At 32.8% G+C, this 16,000-nt stretch overlaps 1 protein-coding gene across 2 annotated transcripts; it reads left to right on the top strand.

Moving 5' to 3' along the window:
- The first annotated feature begins 5,663 nt into the window (after positions 1 to 5,663).
- Positions 5,664 to 10,453, top strand: LOC110615559 (jasmonoyl--L-amino acid synthetase JAR4). 2 transcript variants are annotated; one of them, XM_021757488.2, is made up of 5 exons: positions 5,664 to 5,812; positions 6,995 to 7,308; positions 7,433 to 7,534; positions 7,722 to 8,515; positions 9,764 to 10,453. In XM_021757488.2, exons 2-5 carry the CDS (start codon positions 7,013 to 7,015, stop codon positions 10,300 to 10,302), a joined length of 1,731 nt encoding a protein of 576 aa, XP_021613180.1. In that variant the 5' UTR covers positions 5,664 to 5,812; positions 6,995 to 7,012; the 3' UTR covers positions 10,303 to 10,453. The 2 variants fall into 2 exon arrangements, with proteins under 2 accessions (XP_021613180.1, XP_021613178.2); XM_021757486.2 differs by having other exon boundaries at positions 5,691 to 5,713.
- The last annotated feature ends 5,547 nt before the right edge of the window (positions 10,454 to 16,000 follow it).

Raw genomic sequence — 16,000 nt, 5'->3', positions numbered from 1 at the left:
AGTGGCATCGGGGGAGATGCTAGCTTATCCCGAGCTACTTAGGGGAGGTGCTAGCTTAACTTTAATCTGCTAATAACTGAATCATAGAAAACTCAAATAAAGAAACAGACGTATCCAGAAATAAAACAGACAGTGTGATTAGCGAGTCAGGAATGAGTCACTTTCGGGAGGTGCTTAGGGTTTCCCGACGTGCTTGCTTGAGGTGCTTGTTTACATCCGTCATGCTTGCTTAAGTGAAAAGGACTTTTAAAGGCTAAATGTATAGTTTAGTAGGTCAATCTATGAATATTGAAAGATTGAAAACTAAATTGAAACATTGGAAAGAGTTTAGTAGGTCAAAGTATAAATATGGAAAGTGAAAAGATGAGGTGTCACCTAATTATGCATAAAAGAATGATAAAGCAAAGTAAAAAGGTGGGTTGTCTTCTCCACCATTTTATGTTGCCGTAGGTCATCCATTTTCAAAGAAGAAAACTTTACTTTTCTTTCTCCCACCTAAGCCAAGCCAAAATCTCACCAAATCAATTTCTTCCTTTAACCAAAATTCATCCTAAGACCAAGAGCTAAAGGAACAGCCATATAGTGAAAGGATTGAAGAAGAAAAGTTTAGGGTTCCATATACACCAAGCTTGAAAATCAAAGGTAAGCTTAGAAAGGTGTAGGAAATAACATCTACTAATTTCTTCATGCATGAATTTGAATTATAACTCTTTAATTTATAGTTTATTCAATCCTCTCCTAAGACATAAATCTACCTAGGTGAAGGAACATCAAAGGGAAAGGAGATAGCAAGAGATTAGAAGAGGAAAAGAAAAGAAGAGATTCAAGAAAGGTTTGGTGTTTACTTGATTTTCTGTTTTCCTTTGATTCTGCCATGAATAAGTGAAATTAGGGGTTGATTTTACTTGCTGGAAATGTTGCTTTGATTGTATAAATATGTTATATGAATGTTAAAATGATGTTTGAAAGGCTTAGAGTAAAGAAATTTAACATGAGAGCTAAAGTGCAAATCTGGCAGAATAGGTTGGAACAGGGCAGTGTGTGTTAACAACTTTATAACTTATTGTGTAGATATTGAAATTAGGCCTAAGATATACCAAATGAAAGCTAAGACAAAGAGCTAAAACTTTTATGAATTGACCAAATTCTGAATCTGTAGGTAAGATGATGAAAATTGCAAGTGAACCTAAACTGGATACAGTGGTAGTACATCCGGAACAGAGTTTATTGAGTATACCATAACTAATTATGTACTCAGTGAAATTTGTTAAGACCAGTGCCAAATGAATCTTAAGAAGTATACCTAAAACTTTTTAGAAGACACTTAAGCTTGAATTTGTATGGAAATGCATGAATCTGATAAGTTTTATGATACTATAAACAAGTACCAATACTGGACTGATTAAGACCTTATTGAGCAGCTTATAAAGAAAAATTCATAACTTAAGCTAGGATGATCAGATTTTCATGAACCATACCTTGTTGGAAAGATAAGACATAAATGTACATTTCTTATGAAGAAACTGAAGTCAAATTGTAACTCTAATCTGCTTGAAAAGTTTATGCAATATATGGCAGAATGTAGTTTTCTATATTGAAATGCTAAGTCAATAAAGTTTTGCACTATTTGCCATGAGTTTTCCATATTGTAAACCTTGGCATATGATATATGTACTTTGGAAAAAGAAATCAAATAGCTTCAAATGACATGCATTTACATTGATACATTGAGTTAATGATACTTGGCCCTGGTAAACGTAATAGGAGTCGAGGTTAGCTTAAGGGTATGGCATGCCATATAAACATACAGAGTTCGCAGTACTGCTACCGATACATGATCTATATTTGAGGTTACTTATCAGGTACCTCATAAGTATGGCCACAGAGCCCTGCTATCACAGTTTTGGCCTCTGAGCCTACCGTTCGGCACCCTGTGCCTACCGTTATAATTCCTTATCTACCTAGTCGATCCTACTATGTGTTTATAAGGGCTAAGATCTTAATAAAGATTAATACTTGATCTTGTGAACTTATTAGTGAGTGTTAACATGTTTGCATTTACTAGCTTGTAATTATTTACCTGATTATCTGTATACGTGAACTTGTTTGCTCTACTTCGTTATTTGTTTGTTATCACCCACTGAGCATTAGCTCAGCGTGTTGGTTTTTACCTCACGCAGGTTGTAGATAGAGTAGGCACGCGAAGTTCATCAGAGGTTTACATCAGATATCAAGACCATTATCATAGCTGGTTGTTTTGAGTCTCTGAGTCATAGTATAGTTTTATTTTGGCATGTACATATTAAATAGAGTGAGTTGTGAAAGTTATGTAAATCAAAGAATAGTAAGATGTCAAATAACAGTTCATATTTTTGCATGTGTTTTTCATATATGCTACAGGTTGAAATGTTGATGAAACAGATGAGACTCTGCGAAAATTTCGGTTTAAACATTTACCTTAATCACTTTATACAATTTACTTGGACTATCTGAAACTTGGTATTTACTGATAAAGGAAATTATAAGGGCTAAGATCTTAATAAAGATTAATACTTGATCTTGTGAACTTATTAGTGAGTGTTAACATGTTTGCATTTACTAGCTTGTAATTATTTACCTGATTATCTGTATACGTGAACTTGTTTGCTCTACTTCGTTATTTGTTTGTTATCACCCACTGAGCATTAGCTCAGCGTGTTGGTTTTTACCTCACGCAGGTTGTAGATAGAGTAGGCACGCGAAGTTCATCAGAGGTTTACATCAGATATCAAGACCATTATCATAGCTGGTTGTTTTGAGTCTCTGAGTCATAGTATAGTTTTATTTTGGCATGTACATATTAAATAGAGTGAGTTGTGAAAGTTATGTAAATCAAAGAATAGTAAGATGTCAAATAACAGTTCATATTTTTGCATGTGTTTTTCATATATGCTACAGGTTGAAATGTTGATGAAACAGATGAGACTCTGCGAAAATTTCGGTTTAAACATTTACCTTAATCACTTTATACAATTTACTTGGACTATCTGAAACTTGGTATTTACTGATAAAGGAAATTGTTTAGTCTTGATATGTCTAAAAAGGCATAGTTTGTGACAATCTTTACTCTGTCTACACTTGATAGGGTAAGGGGTGTTACAGAGCCGCTTCACTATTGCCTATAAAATTAACATTTGCAAGGGTGTTGTTAGAGGCATCATGTTGAAAGGAAGAAAAACCTGTAACAACATTATGTTTAGTGTTTCTTGGCCTTTTTTTAGCATCATCATTTATTCGGGCTGTAATCTCCTCATCAAGTTTATCAAAACTGCCTTGCCCCATAGAATTATTGTCCATGTCCATAATATGGTCCTCAGTCTTCTTATTTACAATGGATTGGCTTTTGCCAAATAAGGAGAATTGTCTATTATGTGCTGCCAAATTAGTATTTTCAAAATTGCTAGTTGGTGTCAATCCTGCCACAAATTCTGGCGGAGCAGAATTGCCAGAATCACGCAGCCACAAGCTTGTCAGTCTCTGGTTTCGACGAACAGGTGCTCTAAGGAAATCACCCCAACCAAACTTGATATCTTCTTTCTTCAACCTTAGCCGCAAGTTATAAAAAGTCTCCACATTACCCAGTTTTCCACATAGATAGCAAAAAATAGTCAGCTTTTCATATTGAAACTTCACAGTAAACACAGTACCATCATCTCCAACAAACTTTTTTCGCTGTTTCAAAGATTGTCGAATATCCAAACAAACTTTAACTCTCATAGGGCCCGGCGACATAACTAAAATATTTTTCATATCATACTCTTTATAGTAGCCAACAAAATCTCCGACCAATTTAGCCAACGTCTCATTATAATAACCAGAAGGAAGGTCTTTAATCAGAACCAAAAAATCAGAATGAGTTAGAGGAATATGGAGAGGATTTTCATTACCTTGTATCTCCTTCCAAACAAGCAAGAATCGATTATACAACCAAGGGCCCCCATTCCCTATATTTTCAAAATCAACATTATTAAAAAATCGAAACAGATATCTTTTTGCCTCTAATTTCATAATAGATACCCCTCTAAAGGATGCCATAAATCTGTCAAAGAGATCTGCATATTCTGAAAATTGATTGGATTGTATATGAGAAACATCCCTACCATACAGAAATCATAAGTAACGATCAAAATATCTGTGGAGTTCTTAATAGGAACAACAATATCTTCTTCTTAATCGATAGTCAATTGATGCAAATCTTCTTCCATAGGAAAAATAAAAGAAGAAGTTAAGTTTAAGGAAGAGGAAAAGTCGAGAGCATCAAGCCACTAAGGGACTAGAGAGGGAAACTTGCGCTTATTAATCATTTCTATCAAAATGAATTTTTTCATTTTAAAAAAAAAAACCTCATACATACGTTTAGAAATAAGTGTCAATACTTTTAAAGTTTTTTTAAATATGCACTTATAGATTTAGTCGGGTAGTTAAATTTGAGAGATCTCAAGTTCTACTCTCCCAATTCTCACTTTAAATATATTCACTATAGCACTCCAAGGCTTAGTCTGGTAGAAAGTGCATCCTGTAACCTTGAAAGATGTAAGGTTCGACTCCCCCAATCCCTATTTCAAAAAAAAATATATATTCACTATAATTAATAATTTAAAAGTTATTTCAAAAGAAAAAATAATTTAAAAGTTAATATTCATCTATTTCATAATTTTTATTTGTTTTTCTAATTATCTTAAAATTATTATTCATTTTATTTTTTATACAATAATAATATATAAATTAACTATTATAATTCTATTTAATTTTATAAAAATTCTTTCACAAGTTGTGGAGTATATATATATGTGGAGAGAGTTTAAAACACAATAGTTATGATTAAGATCTAAATAAAATTTAAATATTTATATTTGAAATTTATAATAGATAAATTATAATAAAAAAAATTATTTAAAATAAATTCAGAAATTTTGGATGTGTTTTTTAAGAAAAAAAATAAAAAGGAAATTAATCTTCGAGAAGAGTTGTTGTCACACGAGCCCACCGAGTACACAAGAGATGGAGATGTGACATTTCCACCCATTTTAGGCACTTCCAATTTCCAAATGGATCATCCATTGAATTTTCCCAATTAAATCTCAAATCATATTCTTCGCTATTCATGATTCCCCCCTTCCATTTCTCTTCCTCATTACGATTCCTCTTCATTAGGTAGAAACTTCAATTTTAATTAATTATTAATAATTAAGATTATATGTCTAACAATTAAATTACTTATTTTTAATTTTTAAAATAAAAAATTTAAAATTAAAATATAAAATTACGCAAATATGGAAATTTTTCAGTAACTGGCGAATAAAATATATGGTAAAGGGATTGGTATGCAGCTTTTTCGCTTAAAATCTTGTCCGTTTCTCCCTGTAAAATGGACCCCACTAGAAATCTGGCGTTAATGACATCTTTTTCGGGAACTTTTGTTGCCCAGCAGCCTAATTATATGTAAAATCCAAGATGTAGTTTCCGCTAACAACCGAGGACAAAACTGTCATTGCATGCCGTTTTGGGAATAGAGTAGAGAATCGAAGGGCAAAATCGGTAGTTTACAAAATAAATTGAAGGAAAGTGGACGGCATTGGCCAAATCCCAAACGCTAGAGTAGATGGCGCCTATATATATTGCGACCCACGAAGAATCTTTAGCTCATCTTTCCATATCATCTACTACGCCCAAGGTAAAAGTCTCAGGCCCGACCCTCACCAACCTTGCTCTCTGCATTCTGCTTCTCCTTGCGCAGAGCCGTTACGATCATCGAAATCAGTAATTTAGTAACGTATTTGCTCAATTTCCTCTTCTTTTTCCTTTAAATCCATTACTTAGAAACGCTCGCCTTCAACCCACCATTGTACCTGAGTGACCAAAGCTTTCACTTTCACTCTGTCTTTTTTCTGTGTGTGTTGTTTTGGGAGTCCCGAGAGTTCGATTAGAGGTATTGTCGATGCTGCTTTGCTGTACAAACCAGTAATTGTGTTTTGGTTTACTGGGTATTGTGTACTTTCTTTTTGTTTCGTTTGTGTCAGGATTTGTCAATTTGCATGAATTTTCTCTTTCAATTTTGTCTCTGTAATCGTTTTTTCTGTGTTTGTCTTCAAACTGTTTGGTACGGTAACTTTTCTATCTCAATTCGTAAAGAGACCTTTGGCTGTTATTCTTTGTGTTGTGTTTGCTTTTTTCCTTTGATTGATTTTTGGCTGTTTAACTTTTCTCTTTCGTTTTTCTTGTGTTGTCCTTTTGTTTTACTATTAACGCGCAGAAAGAAAAACCTTTATTTTGGAGCATCAACTCTGCTTTCGAGTTTGAATTTTACTCAATTTCTCCCTCATTTATGTTCTCGTTTCAGTTCTGCTTCAGATTCTTTCCTCATTTTCCTGGAAATTTTCGGAAAGTTGACCGGTTGACTATCGTTAAACAAAGATCAAATATCAAAGTTTTGAAGTTTCTCGTTTGTTCGCGAGGATTACTGCTGATCCTCGTTTATGAAGTTGCTTTACAGATTTTGACTCTACCCTATCACCTTCCCTACTTAATTTAATCTGTGGGTTTTTACCTTGCCAAAAAAAAAAACACATCCAACTTGTTGGGTGCTTGTTTCCATTTCCTTTGGTTGCAGAGTGCGCCGAGGCAATGGAAGAAATTCATTGAATTTTGAATTCTGTATTTTTTGAAATATTTTGGGTAAATCAATCTTACTCTTCGATGACTGGAGGTTTTGGGGCGGTTGGAAGTATATTAATTGAATTCATTTGCTTTCAGTCCTCTATCTGCTGCCGAGTGTGGCCCTTATTGCTAACTCTCTGGAATTATTTCCTATCTGAATGTGCTTTGTTAAACTTTTTCCTGGCAAGCATTTATTCATAGTGGTCTCAATTAGTCCATTTTTGCCGTCTAACTCAAATAATCTTCACTCTGTTGATAAGTAGACTCTCAAAATCTTTTTTTTTTGTTTCTCGTTCAGTTTAAGAAGTTTGTGAAGATGTTAGAAAGGAAGATGGAGAAACTCAACGTTGATAATGTGATAGAAGAATTTGAAGCAATTACAAAGGGCGCTGAGATGGTCCAGATAGAGACTCTCAAGAAGATTCTGGAAGAGAATGGATCAGCAGAGTACTTGCAGAATCTGGGTCTTAATGGGCGAACTGATTCGAAGAGTTTCAAAGATTGTGTTCCTATTGTTACTCACAATGACTTGGAACCTTATATTCAAAGAATTGCAGATGGCGATCATTCCCATGTTCTGACTGGAAAGCCCATCACAACCATATCTTTGAGGTATAAGCTTGTGCAGAATGTTTATTTCTTGATTTGGCTTGTGCAGAATGTTTATTTCTTGATTTGGGATTTTTTTTCCATCTATTTTACGGCTGTTTAAAATTTTGAATCTGGACTATTGCAGTTCGGGTACGAGCCAGGGAAAGCCGAAATATCTACCATTCAATGATGAACTAATGGAAGACACCTTGCAGATATTTAGGACTTCTTTTGCTTTCAGAAACAGGTATCCTTATAAATGGGATTGTTATCTTATTAGAAAAAAGCGATTCAGCTTCTGTCATTTTAGTGAGAATTATTGCCCTTCACTATAATGATGATATATGTCTATCATTTTAATTTGCAAAGTAAATAGTTGAGGGCAGTTATTCGTTCATATTGCTGTGCTGATGGGGAAGGCTTATATGATGCAGAGAGTTCCCTATTGGGAATGGAAAAGCCTTGCAGTTCAATTTCAGCAGCAAGCAGTCCAAAACAAAAGGCGGTTTGGCTGCTGGGACTGCCACAACAAATCTCTTTCGCAGTTCTCGCTATAAAAATGCAGTACAGACAATGCAGTTGAAATGTTGCAGCCCTGATGAAGTGACATTTGGTTCTGACTTCCACCAATCATTGTATTGCCATCTCTTATGTGGGTTAATCTTCCGTGAAGAAATTCAATTTGTGTCCTCTTCATTTGCTCACAGCATCGTCCTTGCCTTTCGAACCTTTGAACAAGTGTGGGAAGAGCTTTGTGATAATATACAAGATGGGGTACTCAGCAGCCGAGTCACTGACCCTTCCATGAGAGATGCAATTTCAGAAGTGCTTAAGCCAAATTTTGAATTGGCTGAACTTATCCGTAAAAAGTGCTTGGGATTGAGCAATTGGTATGGATTAATACCGGAACTTTTTCCTAATGTAAAGTACGTCTATGGGATAATGACTGGGTCAATGGAGCCTTATGTGAAAAAACTGAGGCACTACTCTGGTGAGATACCTTTGTTAAGTGGTGATTATGGTGCTTCAGAAGGGTGGATAGCAGCGAACGTGAACCCGAAGTTGCCACCTGAGTTGGTTACTTTTGCTGTGCTACCAAATATTGGATATTTTGAATTCATTCCTCTTGGAGACAGTGTTGATAATATCTACACAGAGCCCAAGCCTGTGGGTTTGACTGAAGTCAAAATTGGAGAAGAGTACGAGATCATTGTCACCAATTTTGCAGGTACTCATCTTTTCATTTTTTTTGTTAAATTCTTTCATAGTTTCTTGATTTTAATTCTGCCAAAATACATGTGGTCTGCACCTACTGCAATCCTGTGTATTAAAAAAAATCAAAGTATTCTTGAAGTCAACGGTGCATAACATTTATCATCTGTTGTGCATTTTTCTGTCGGTGATTTCTCTTATAAAGCCATTTAATGGAGTCTCTAAGAAAACTTCTGCACCCCATGTGAGTGTACAAGACCGGGAAACAGCTTCTACCCTTAAGAAAATGTTTCTGCTATAACTATCATCAATTAGAACTTTTCGATTCGACTTGTATGTTTTTGAGATGGGAAATGCATGCATTGCTTTATCAGTCTTGTCAGTCAACTCAGCGTTTCATAGAGACGCATAAATATTAGACACCTTATCAAGACCCTGGCTGTAGATGTTGTATTATAATGTTGCCCACGTGTTGCACTGCATTAGGACACACAATTTCCTCTTGCAAGAAAACCCATGTGTGCTGCATGTGGAATTGTTTCATAGTTAAACCTTTAAGCGTAAGGTGAGTATAATATAAGCTCAATTTCATATGAGAACAAGCTTATGATCAAAATTTATGAATAACTAAATTGTGTTTTAGCTAAAACGCTTTTCTTTATTCAATATTTGCTTGTCCCATATGTCTTTCTGTGCAGCCTGGTATCTTCTCCCGATGAGTTCCTTCATATAACTTTATGTTTTTTCCTTGGTCTTTTCAGTTAATGGCTTTGTCTGGCAAAAGTTATTCTTAATTGTCCTTTTTAGAAGTAATTGGTTTACTTGATGAAAACTTTTTATATTATAATACCGGAATAATCATATTTGAGATTGACAAAGCCATTTGAAAGGAGACATATTTGCAAAATTGTAAAATGGAACCACTTATAATAATACAGCCTCTAGTCACGGATTCAAGGAATAACAATAGTGATAACAGATACTTGAGAAGAAAAGAAAAAGGTGATCTGTATTGCATTTTAGCTATTTGACTACCGAATCCTAGATCTGCTCAATTTGTAATTTTCACTTTGGACCTTCATCTCTTGTCTGCTTGACTGGTTTTGTCATATTAGCAGTAACATGCATTGTTCTATAATCATGTGGCGGACTCTTTACAATCATCTACTTTTACCTCTATTCTTGATTGAAAAGTATTGTGCCTGTGCCGCCAAATTTTCACATCATTCCACTGATCTGCTTAAAATTTGATCTCAACCTGTAGGCTTGTACAGGTACAGACTAGGAGATGTGGTGAAGGTGATGGGCTTCCATAACTCGACCCCAGAACTTAAATTTGTATGCAGGAGGAGCCTGCTACTCACCATAAACATTGACAAGATCACTGAGAAAGACTTACAGCTGTCTGTGGAAGAAGCAGCGAAGCTACTAGCTGAGGAGAAACTTGAGCTTGTTGATTTCAGCAGTGTAGCTGATCTATCCACAGACCCTGGCCACTATGTAATATTTTGGGAAATTAGTGGGGAACCAACGGAGGATGTCCTCAAAGAGTGCTGCAATTGCTTGGACAGATCTTTTCTTGATGCAGGCTACATTACATCACGCAAGATCAATGCCATTGGACCCCTTGAGCTCAGAGTGGTTCACAGAGGAACATTCCAAAAGATACTAGATCATTATCTGGGGTTAGGAGCTTCCGTTAGCCAATTCAAAACACCACGGTGCATCGGCCCCACAAATAATGTAGTGTTGCAAATCCTGAGCAACAATGTAGTCAAGACCTACCGCAGTTGTGCCTTTTGAGTCAATCTTTATATTATGAAACTGTTGTATGATAATTGCTTCATAAAATAGTCCAATCTGCTTAGAATTATTAGGTGTAGTATATATAAGTTATAATATTCAGTTGAAGTTGTCGGTCACCTTGTCAAATGCCAGATCAATCTTTTCTTTAGAGGGCCCCAATTTTGACTTAGCTTCCCCCAATCTGAATTATTTGATTGAAAGATATTTTTCTTTTATAATCTTGAATGAAAAATATTTGATAATTTAAATTTTAATTAAATTTATTTATCAAAATAGAGGTTTAACTGTTTATATAGCAGTCAACTCTCTATTAACAGACGCAAGCCAGATTGGAGCCCTAGTCAAATAGAGGCCACTTTATGTTTTTTTTTTTTTTAATTCAATTTTTTTAAAATAAAATCCTGCACAGCAGGGTTACTAATTAAAAAAATAATTATTTTTATTTTTATATTTTTATGTTATATTATTAATTTAATAATATTATTTATAATATATTTTATTATTTTTAACCTATTAAATTGATAATATTCAAATTAAATAGTACCAGTTACAAATTTACTAAATAAATTTTTACAAAATTTTCTCCAGCAATTATATATATCTAAACAGTTAATTTTTTTTATAATAATTTTTATTAGTTGAATATTTTTTATGATAATCGTTTTATTTTTATTTTTATAATATAATATTAAATATTTTATATTAAATATTAATATAAAAATATTTAATTATTATAGAACTCCTGAAAATTTTTTTTTGAAATAGAGGGTGGGGGAGTCGAACCTTTGACCTCACAAGACTACAAAGATGCACTTTCCACCAGGCTAAATCTCGGAGTGCAGAACTCCTAAAAATTTTAAATTCTACTCTTTCAATTCCCAATTCTTATTTAAAAAAAAATTATATTATATATATATATTAAAAGCAAAACTACTGGTTGTATTAATAAAATTATATCAAACAAAAAGGAATATCATCTCAAATAGAGAGACGAATATATCTAATAAATTCTCTAACCAAAGTATGAGCAATTAGACTAGTATTACGATGAACCCATCTAACAGAAATATCAGTTTAAGAATCTAACAAAAATTTACAATCATTTAAAATCAAACCCTTTATAAGATAATTTGACAAACATGCTTTTTAAGTGTCTGTCTAAACCATGTATAAAATAATTTGGCAAAGATGTTCTTTTTTTTTTTTCTCATCTCTCGAGTATAAATCATTAAAATTTTCTGAACAAAAACACAGAAAAGAATTTCTACGAGATAAAGCTTAAATAAGGTTTCAAGACTGACGTTATCGTTGCGATTCTAGAAACCCATAATAACCAGTAACTTCCATTGAACATTATCTCCCGAAACATCTGCATCAATAAAATTTGAAAAAAAGCCAATCCCAAAAATATATACATGACTCTTCCACGTTAACGAAAACTCTCCTCTTAATCCTTGTCTATTTACTGAGAAGCAACCATTAAAATGTAAAAAATTACAAAAAATTTCATACGAGAACTAAGAGTTTTTGTTTCCATAAAAAATAAAATGTCCGGCTTGTAACTAGTAATCAAATCCTTCAATGTATTAATTGTTCAAAAATTGTCGAGTTCTCGGCAGTTCCAACTTGCTTTCGGCTATCCCGACCGACCTTTGACATTATGAGCCGCTTCATTGTCGCCTGTCAAATTAACATTCGGAGGGTGTTGTTAGAGGCATCCTGTTGAGAGAAAGAAAACCTATAACAACATTATGTTTAGTGTTTCTTTGCCTTTTTTTAGCATCATCATTTATTCGAATTGCATTCTACTCATTAAACTTTCCAAAATTAACATTATTAAAAAACCGAAACAGATATTTTTTTACATCTAATTCCATAATAAATACCCTCTAAAGGATGCTATAAACCTACCAAAAAGGTCTGTCTATTCTGAAAATTGATTGGATTATATACGAGAAACATCCCCATCATATAGAAATTATAAGTAACGATCGGAATATTTCTGAAGTTCTTAATAGAGACAATAACTTTTTTTTATTTATCGATAGTCAATTGGGGCATATCGCCTTTCATGAAAAAGGAAAAGAAAAAATTAGATTAAAGGAAAGAGAAAAAGTGGAAGGACAAATAGACCAAAGAGGAAAATTTGAAAGATTATATTATATATTATAATAATAGATTTAAGTATATACATTATAAAAGAAAACAGTATACTAGATATTTAAAATTATGAAATTATATTACAATTCGTTTAGATGTGTATGATTCTATGAAAGTAATGTGTGGTTTATAATTAAATTTTTGAAATAAATATATAATAAATATGTTATTTACTTTTTAAATATAAATAAAATCTATTTAATTAGTTTTGTTATTTTTTACGAAACTTTTTAATTTTTATAATATAATATTAAATATATTTTATATAATATAAATATTTAAAGTTATAAAATTTAAATTTATATTTTATTAGAATATTCTTATACCGTGTACACATATAATTAAAGTATAATATTAATTTTATAATATTAGAATTAGATAGTATTAATAATATTTTTTATTTAAAAATTAATAATATAATATTAAATATATTTTATATTATAAATTAAAAGACAGTAAAAAATAAAATAAAATTAACTAAATATATTTTATTTATATTTAAAAGGCAGATAACATATTTATAACACGTAAATATTTTTTTTATAATACCTATATCATATTTTTTTTAATAATTATTTATTTAATATAAATAAAATTTTATAAAAGAATATATTAACAATTTATCAGTAAATCTTATAACAGGTATTGTTTATTTATAGTGTTATTATACTAATATGTTAAAATAATAAAATATATTATAAAAATACTTAAAAATATTTGTTATTCTATTATAAATAATTAATAAATATGCATTTTTAAAATAATAATAATGGAGAGAATTAAATATAAAATGTATATTAAATATATTATTATAATATAATAATAATAATTAAAAAATAAAAAAATAATTTTCAAACTCTGCCTCAGCAGACTTTCTTATTGGGCGATAGACTTTTTTTTTTTTTTTTTTTTTAAAAAAAAGAAAGAGACGCCTATAACATCTGTTAGAGATGCGCCAGGTATGAATTTAACTGCCACTTTGGTAAATTAATTTGATTATAACCTAAATTGTTAAATTTTTTTATTAGACTGAAAAAATAAAAAGTAGGAGATTTATTTACCTCTTAAAATTAAAAGTCTGGGACCTGGCACATGCCACTACCAAAAACCATCCATTTCTTCTCCTGTCTCTATCACGTGATGGCCACGCAGATCCAGCCATTAACGCTCAATGTTAAAGCATGTTCCTCTCCATGCTTACTCGTCGTGAGCTATGAAACCCACTAAACACCACCACTTCATTAAACACAACCTATGATCTTCCATTCGCTAATGCAACACAAGAACAAGAAAAAGCCAAAACGCCGTAGCTTTCACTCCCCTTCTCATCGCCACCAAACTCAGCCCTATCCAACACAGAGGACATAAATCTTATCACCTCCCTTTCTTCTCATCTTCTACAGAGTAGCTTTGTTCGATGTTATAGGCTATGGAGTCATCACTTCATTATTGTTTGATCCAATAACGGGTGATTCCTGCATGGATCTTAGAGGTATAAATCAATTAAGCCCTATCCAAAGGAAGCTAGAGTCGATAAAGGAAAAGCCTAGTCCACGGGAAAGCTTCTACATTTTTGTGCTACAGAATGAGGATCTACAAGGCGGGCCGTCAACTAAAGCCTGCTTCATATTTCTTAATTTTCACATTTATTCAACTAATATTAATATTTGTTTGCTGTCACGAGTTTATATTTGGTTGATATTTTTATTTAATTTTTTAAAAAATTAAAAATATTTTTTATAAAAGAAAATAATTTACTTTCTCTTATTTAATTAAATTATTTTTTAAAAAATAATAATTTATATAAAAAACCTTAATAAGCTGATTACGCAATTAAAGTGCGTAGCTAATCCTATAGCATTATAATAATTGGGTTTGGTTGTAGAAGCCAATTTTTAAATCAGCAGATCTGTCATTTTCTTCGCCCAACTCGAGCCAATTATTGGTTTTTTCTAGGCACCTACCTCAAGTTTATGTCCTAAATGACAATACTACCCCTGTAATTCGCATATTCCCCTCTGGTTTGTAGGGGCATTTTCGGAACCTCAAAACTGTATCCATTGCATAAAATCATCAGAATCTCTGTGCTAAGTCTCACAATGCAAGTTTAATTAATTTGTCAGCAGTCTATTCTTCTAGTTCTACGTTTTCCGCGAAACCAAACAAAAGACCTGCGGATTCCCATGAAGAAAACGTCAGAATCCCTAGAAAATGATGAGAAAACCATACCCATATGGGACTTAGGCAGTCCATTATATGATTCTTATGAGTTGGTGTCTCTCAGCCATCACATTGATCGCCATCTCATGATTCTGCCATCTCTTGGAGGATCAAGAAAACGGCCGTCCATGAAACTTTGTGCAGCTTCTGATGCATCGAATAATACCCATGTTCGATCTTCCATGGTTAACGCTTTGAGTGAATTTGTTAAGCAAAGATTGTGGAGGAGGAAAAGCAAGAATGGAGTTGGAGAGAAGAAGGTGAAAGCTGGAACACTGCTCTGTGGGTTCCATAAAATGTCTGGTTTGTGATTTGTGAAGGATGCAGAGACGTGAATTAATAGAAAACACGAGATAAAAACAGGTAAATGATCAGTAAGATTAAGATTATATGTAACTGATTTTTGTATTATTGGTTGGCTTTAAGAATGTCTGTTCTGGATCTATCTATCCTTTCGTACAAAATTTAACCTTGTTCTTCAATTTCTTCAACCAACAACTCTCACGTTGTAAGTGCATATCTGCATTTCATTTATGTATATACATGTATTGCTTTTGTTGATGATGATGGTTAGAATTTTGTTAGGTTTTCCAAATTCTAGAAATACGCAGATATCTTATGGAGCAAGGTGAGGTTGATGGCTAATTAAAACAAAAAAAGGAAATATTTTTTTAATTTTTTTTCTTACCAATGATTTCAATAATAATTCAAACAATTTTGTAATTATATATTGTCAAGAAATTATTAGATGCATATGCTCATACATATGTGAATCTCTTTATAAATTTTGAAAGATAAATATCATATGGGTTTTCTCAGTATGGTATAAAGTCAGGTCCATAACGACAACACTAATTAAAAGGTTAAAAGGCTCTTTCAACGAGTCAGCTCGGGTCACTCAACCATGAGGCTGGATCTTGATCATCCGGCCTCGAGGTCGGATCTCCCTAGGGTCAGTCTCTTTACCTCATGCCCGGTATAGAGGACCCGTAGGAGAAGAGATAACCGGCCCATATATCCAGTAGGCTTGCTTACACGCATACGGGGGAATTAAATGACCGTTACGCATAGAGCAAGTGTATGATATTTTCGTACGTTCGTATCTGAATAACAGAGACAGGTGACCCAATGGCAGTGAGACCGTTAGACATCACTGGCAAGCAAAGGAAAAGAATAAAAGGAAAGAAGTCCCCTCCTCTCAGGCCGGAACAAAACCATTGTAAAAACCTATTTTATGGAATTCAGAATATCAATATCTATTTTATTAAAAAATTCTCAAAACAATGTAAATAAATTATACAAAACATGTTTTTCA

The sequence above is a fragment of the Manihot esculenta genome, chromosome 5, assembly GCF_001659605.2.
Source record: "Manihot esculenta cultivar AM560-2 chromosome 5, M.esculenta_v8, whole genome shotgun sequence".
NCBI classification, from domain to species: Eukaryota; Viridiplantae; Streptophyta; class Magnoliopsida; order Malpighiales; family Euphorbiaceae; genus Manihot; species Manihot esculenta.
The sequence above is the reverse complement of the archived record's forward strand: the minus strand, read 5'-3'. Positions and strand labels throughout refer to the sequence as shown.

Bases quoted from the DNA above. Each gene is read 5' to 3' on its own strand.
- LOC110615559 (XM_021757488.2), top strand. From the start codon at position 7,013: ATGTTAGAAAGGAAGATGGAGAAACTCAACGTTGATAATGTGATAGAA. The intron at 7,309-7,432 runs GTATAAGCTTGT...GGACTATTGCAG, and splicing joins ATCACAACCATATCTTTGAG to TTCGGGTACGAGCCAGGGAA. The intron at 8,516-9,763 runs GTACTCATCTTT...CTCAACCTGTAG, and splicing joins CATTGTCACCAATTTTGCAG to GCTTGTACAGGTACAGACTA.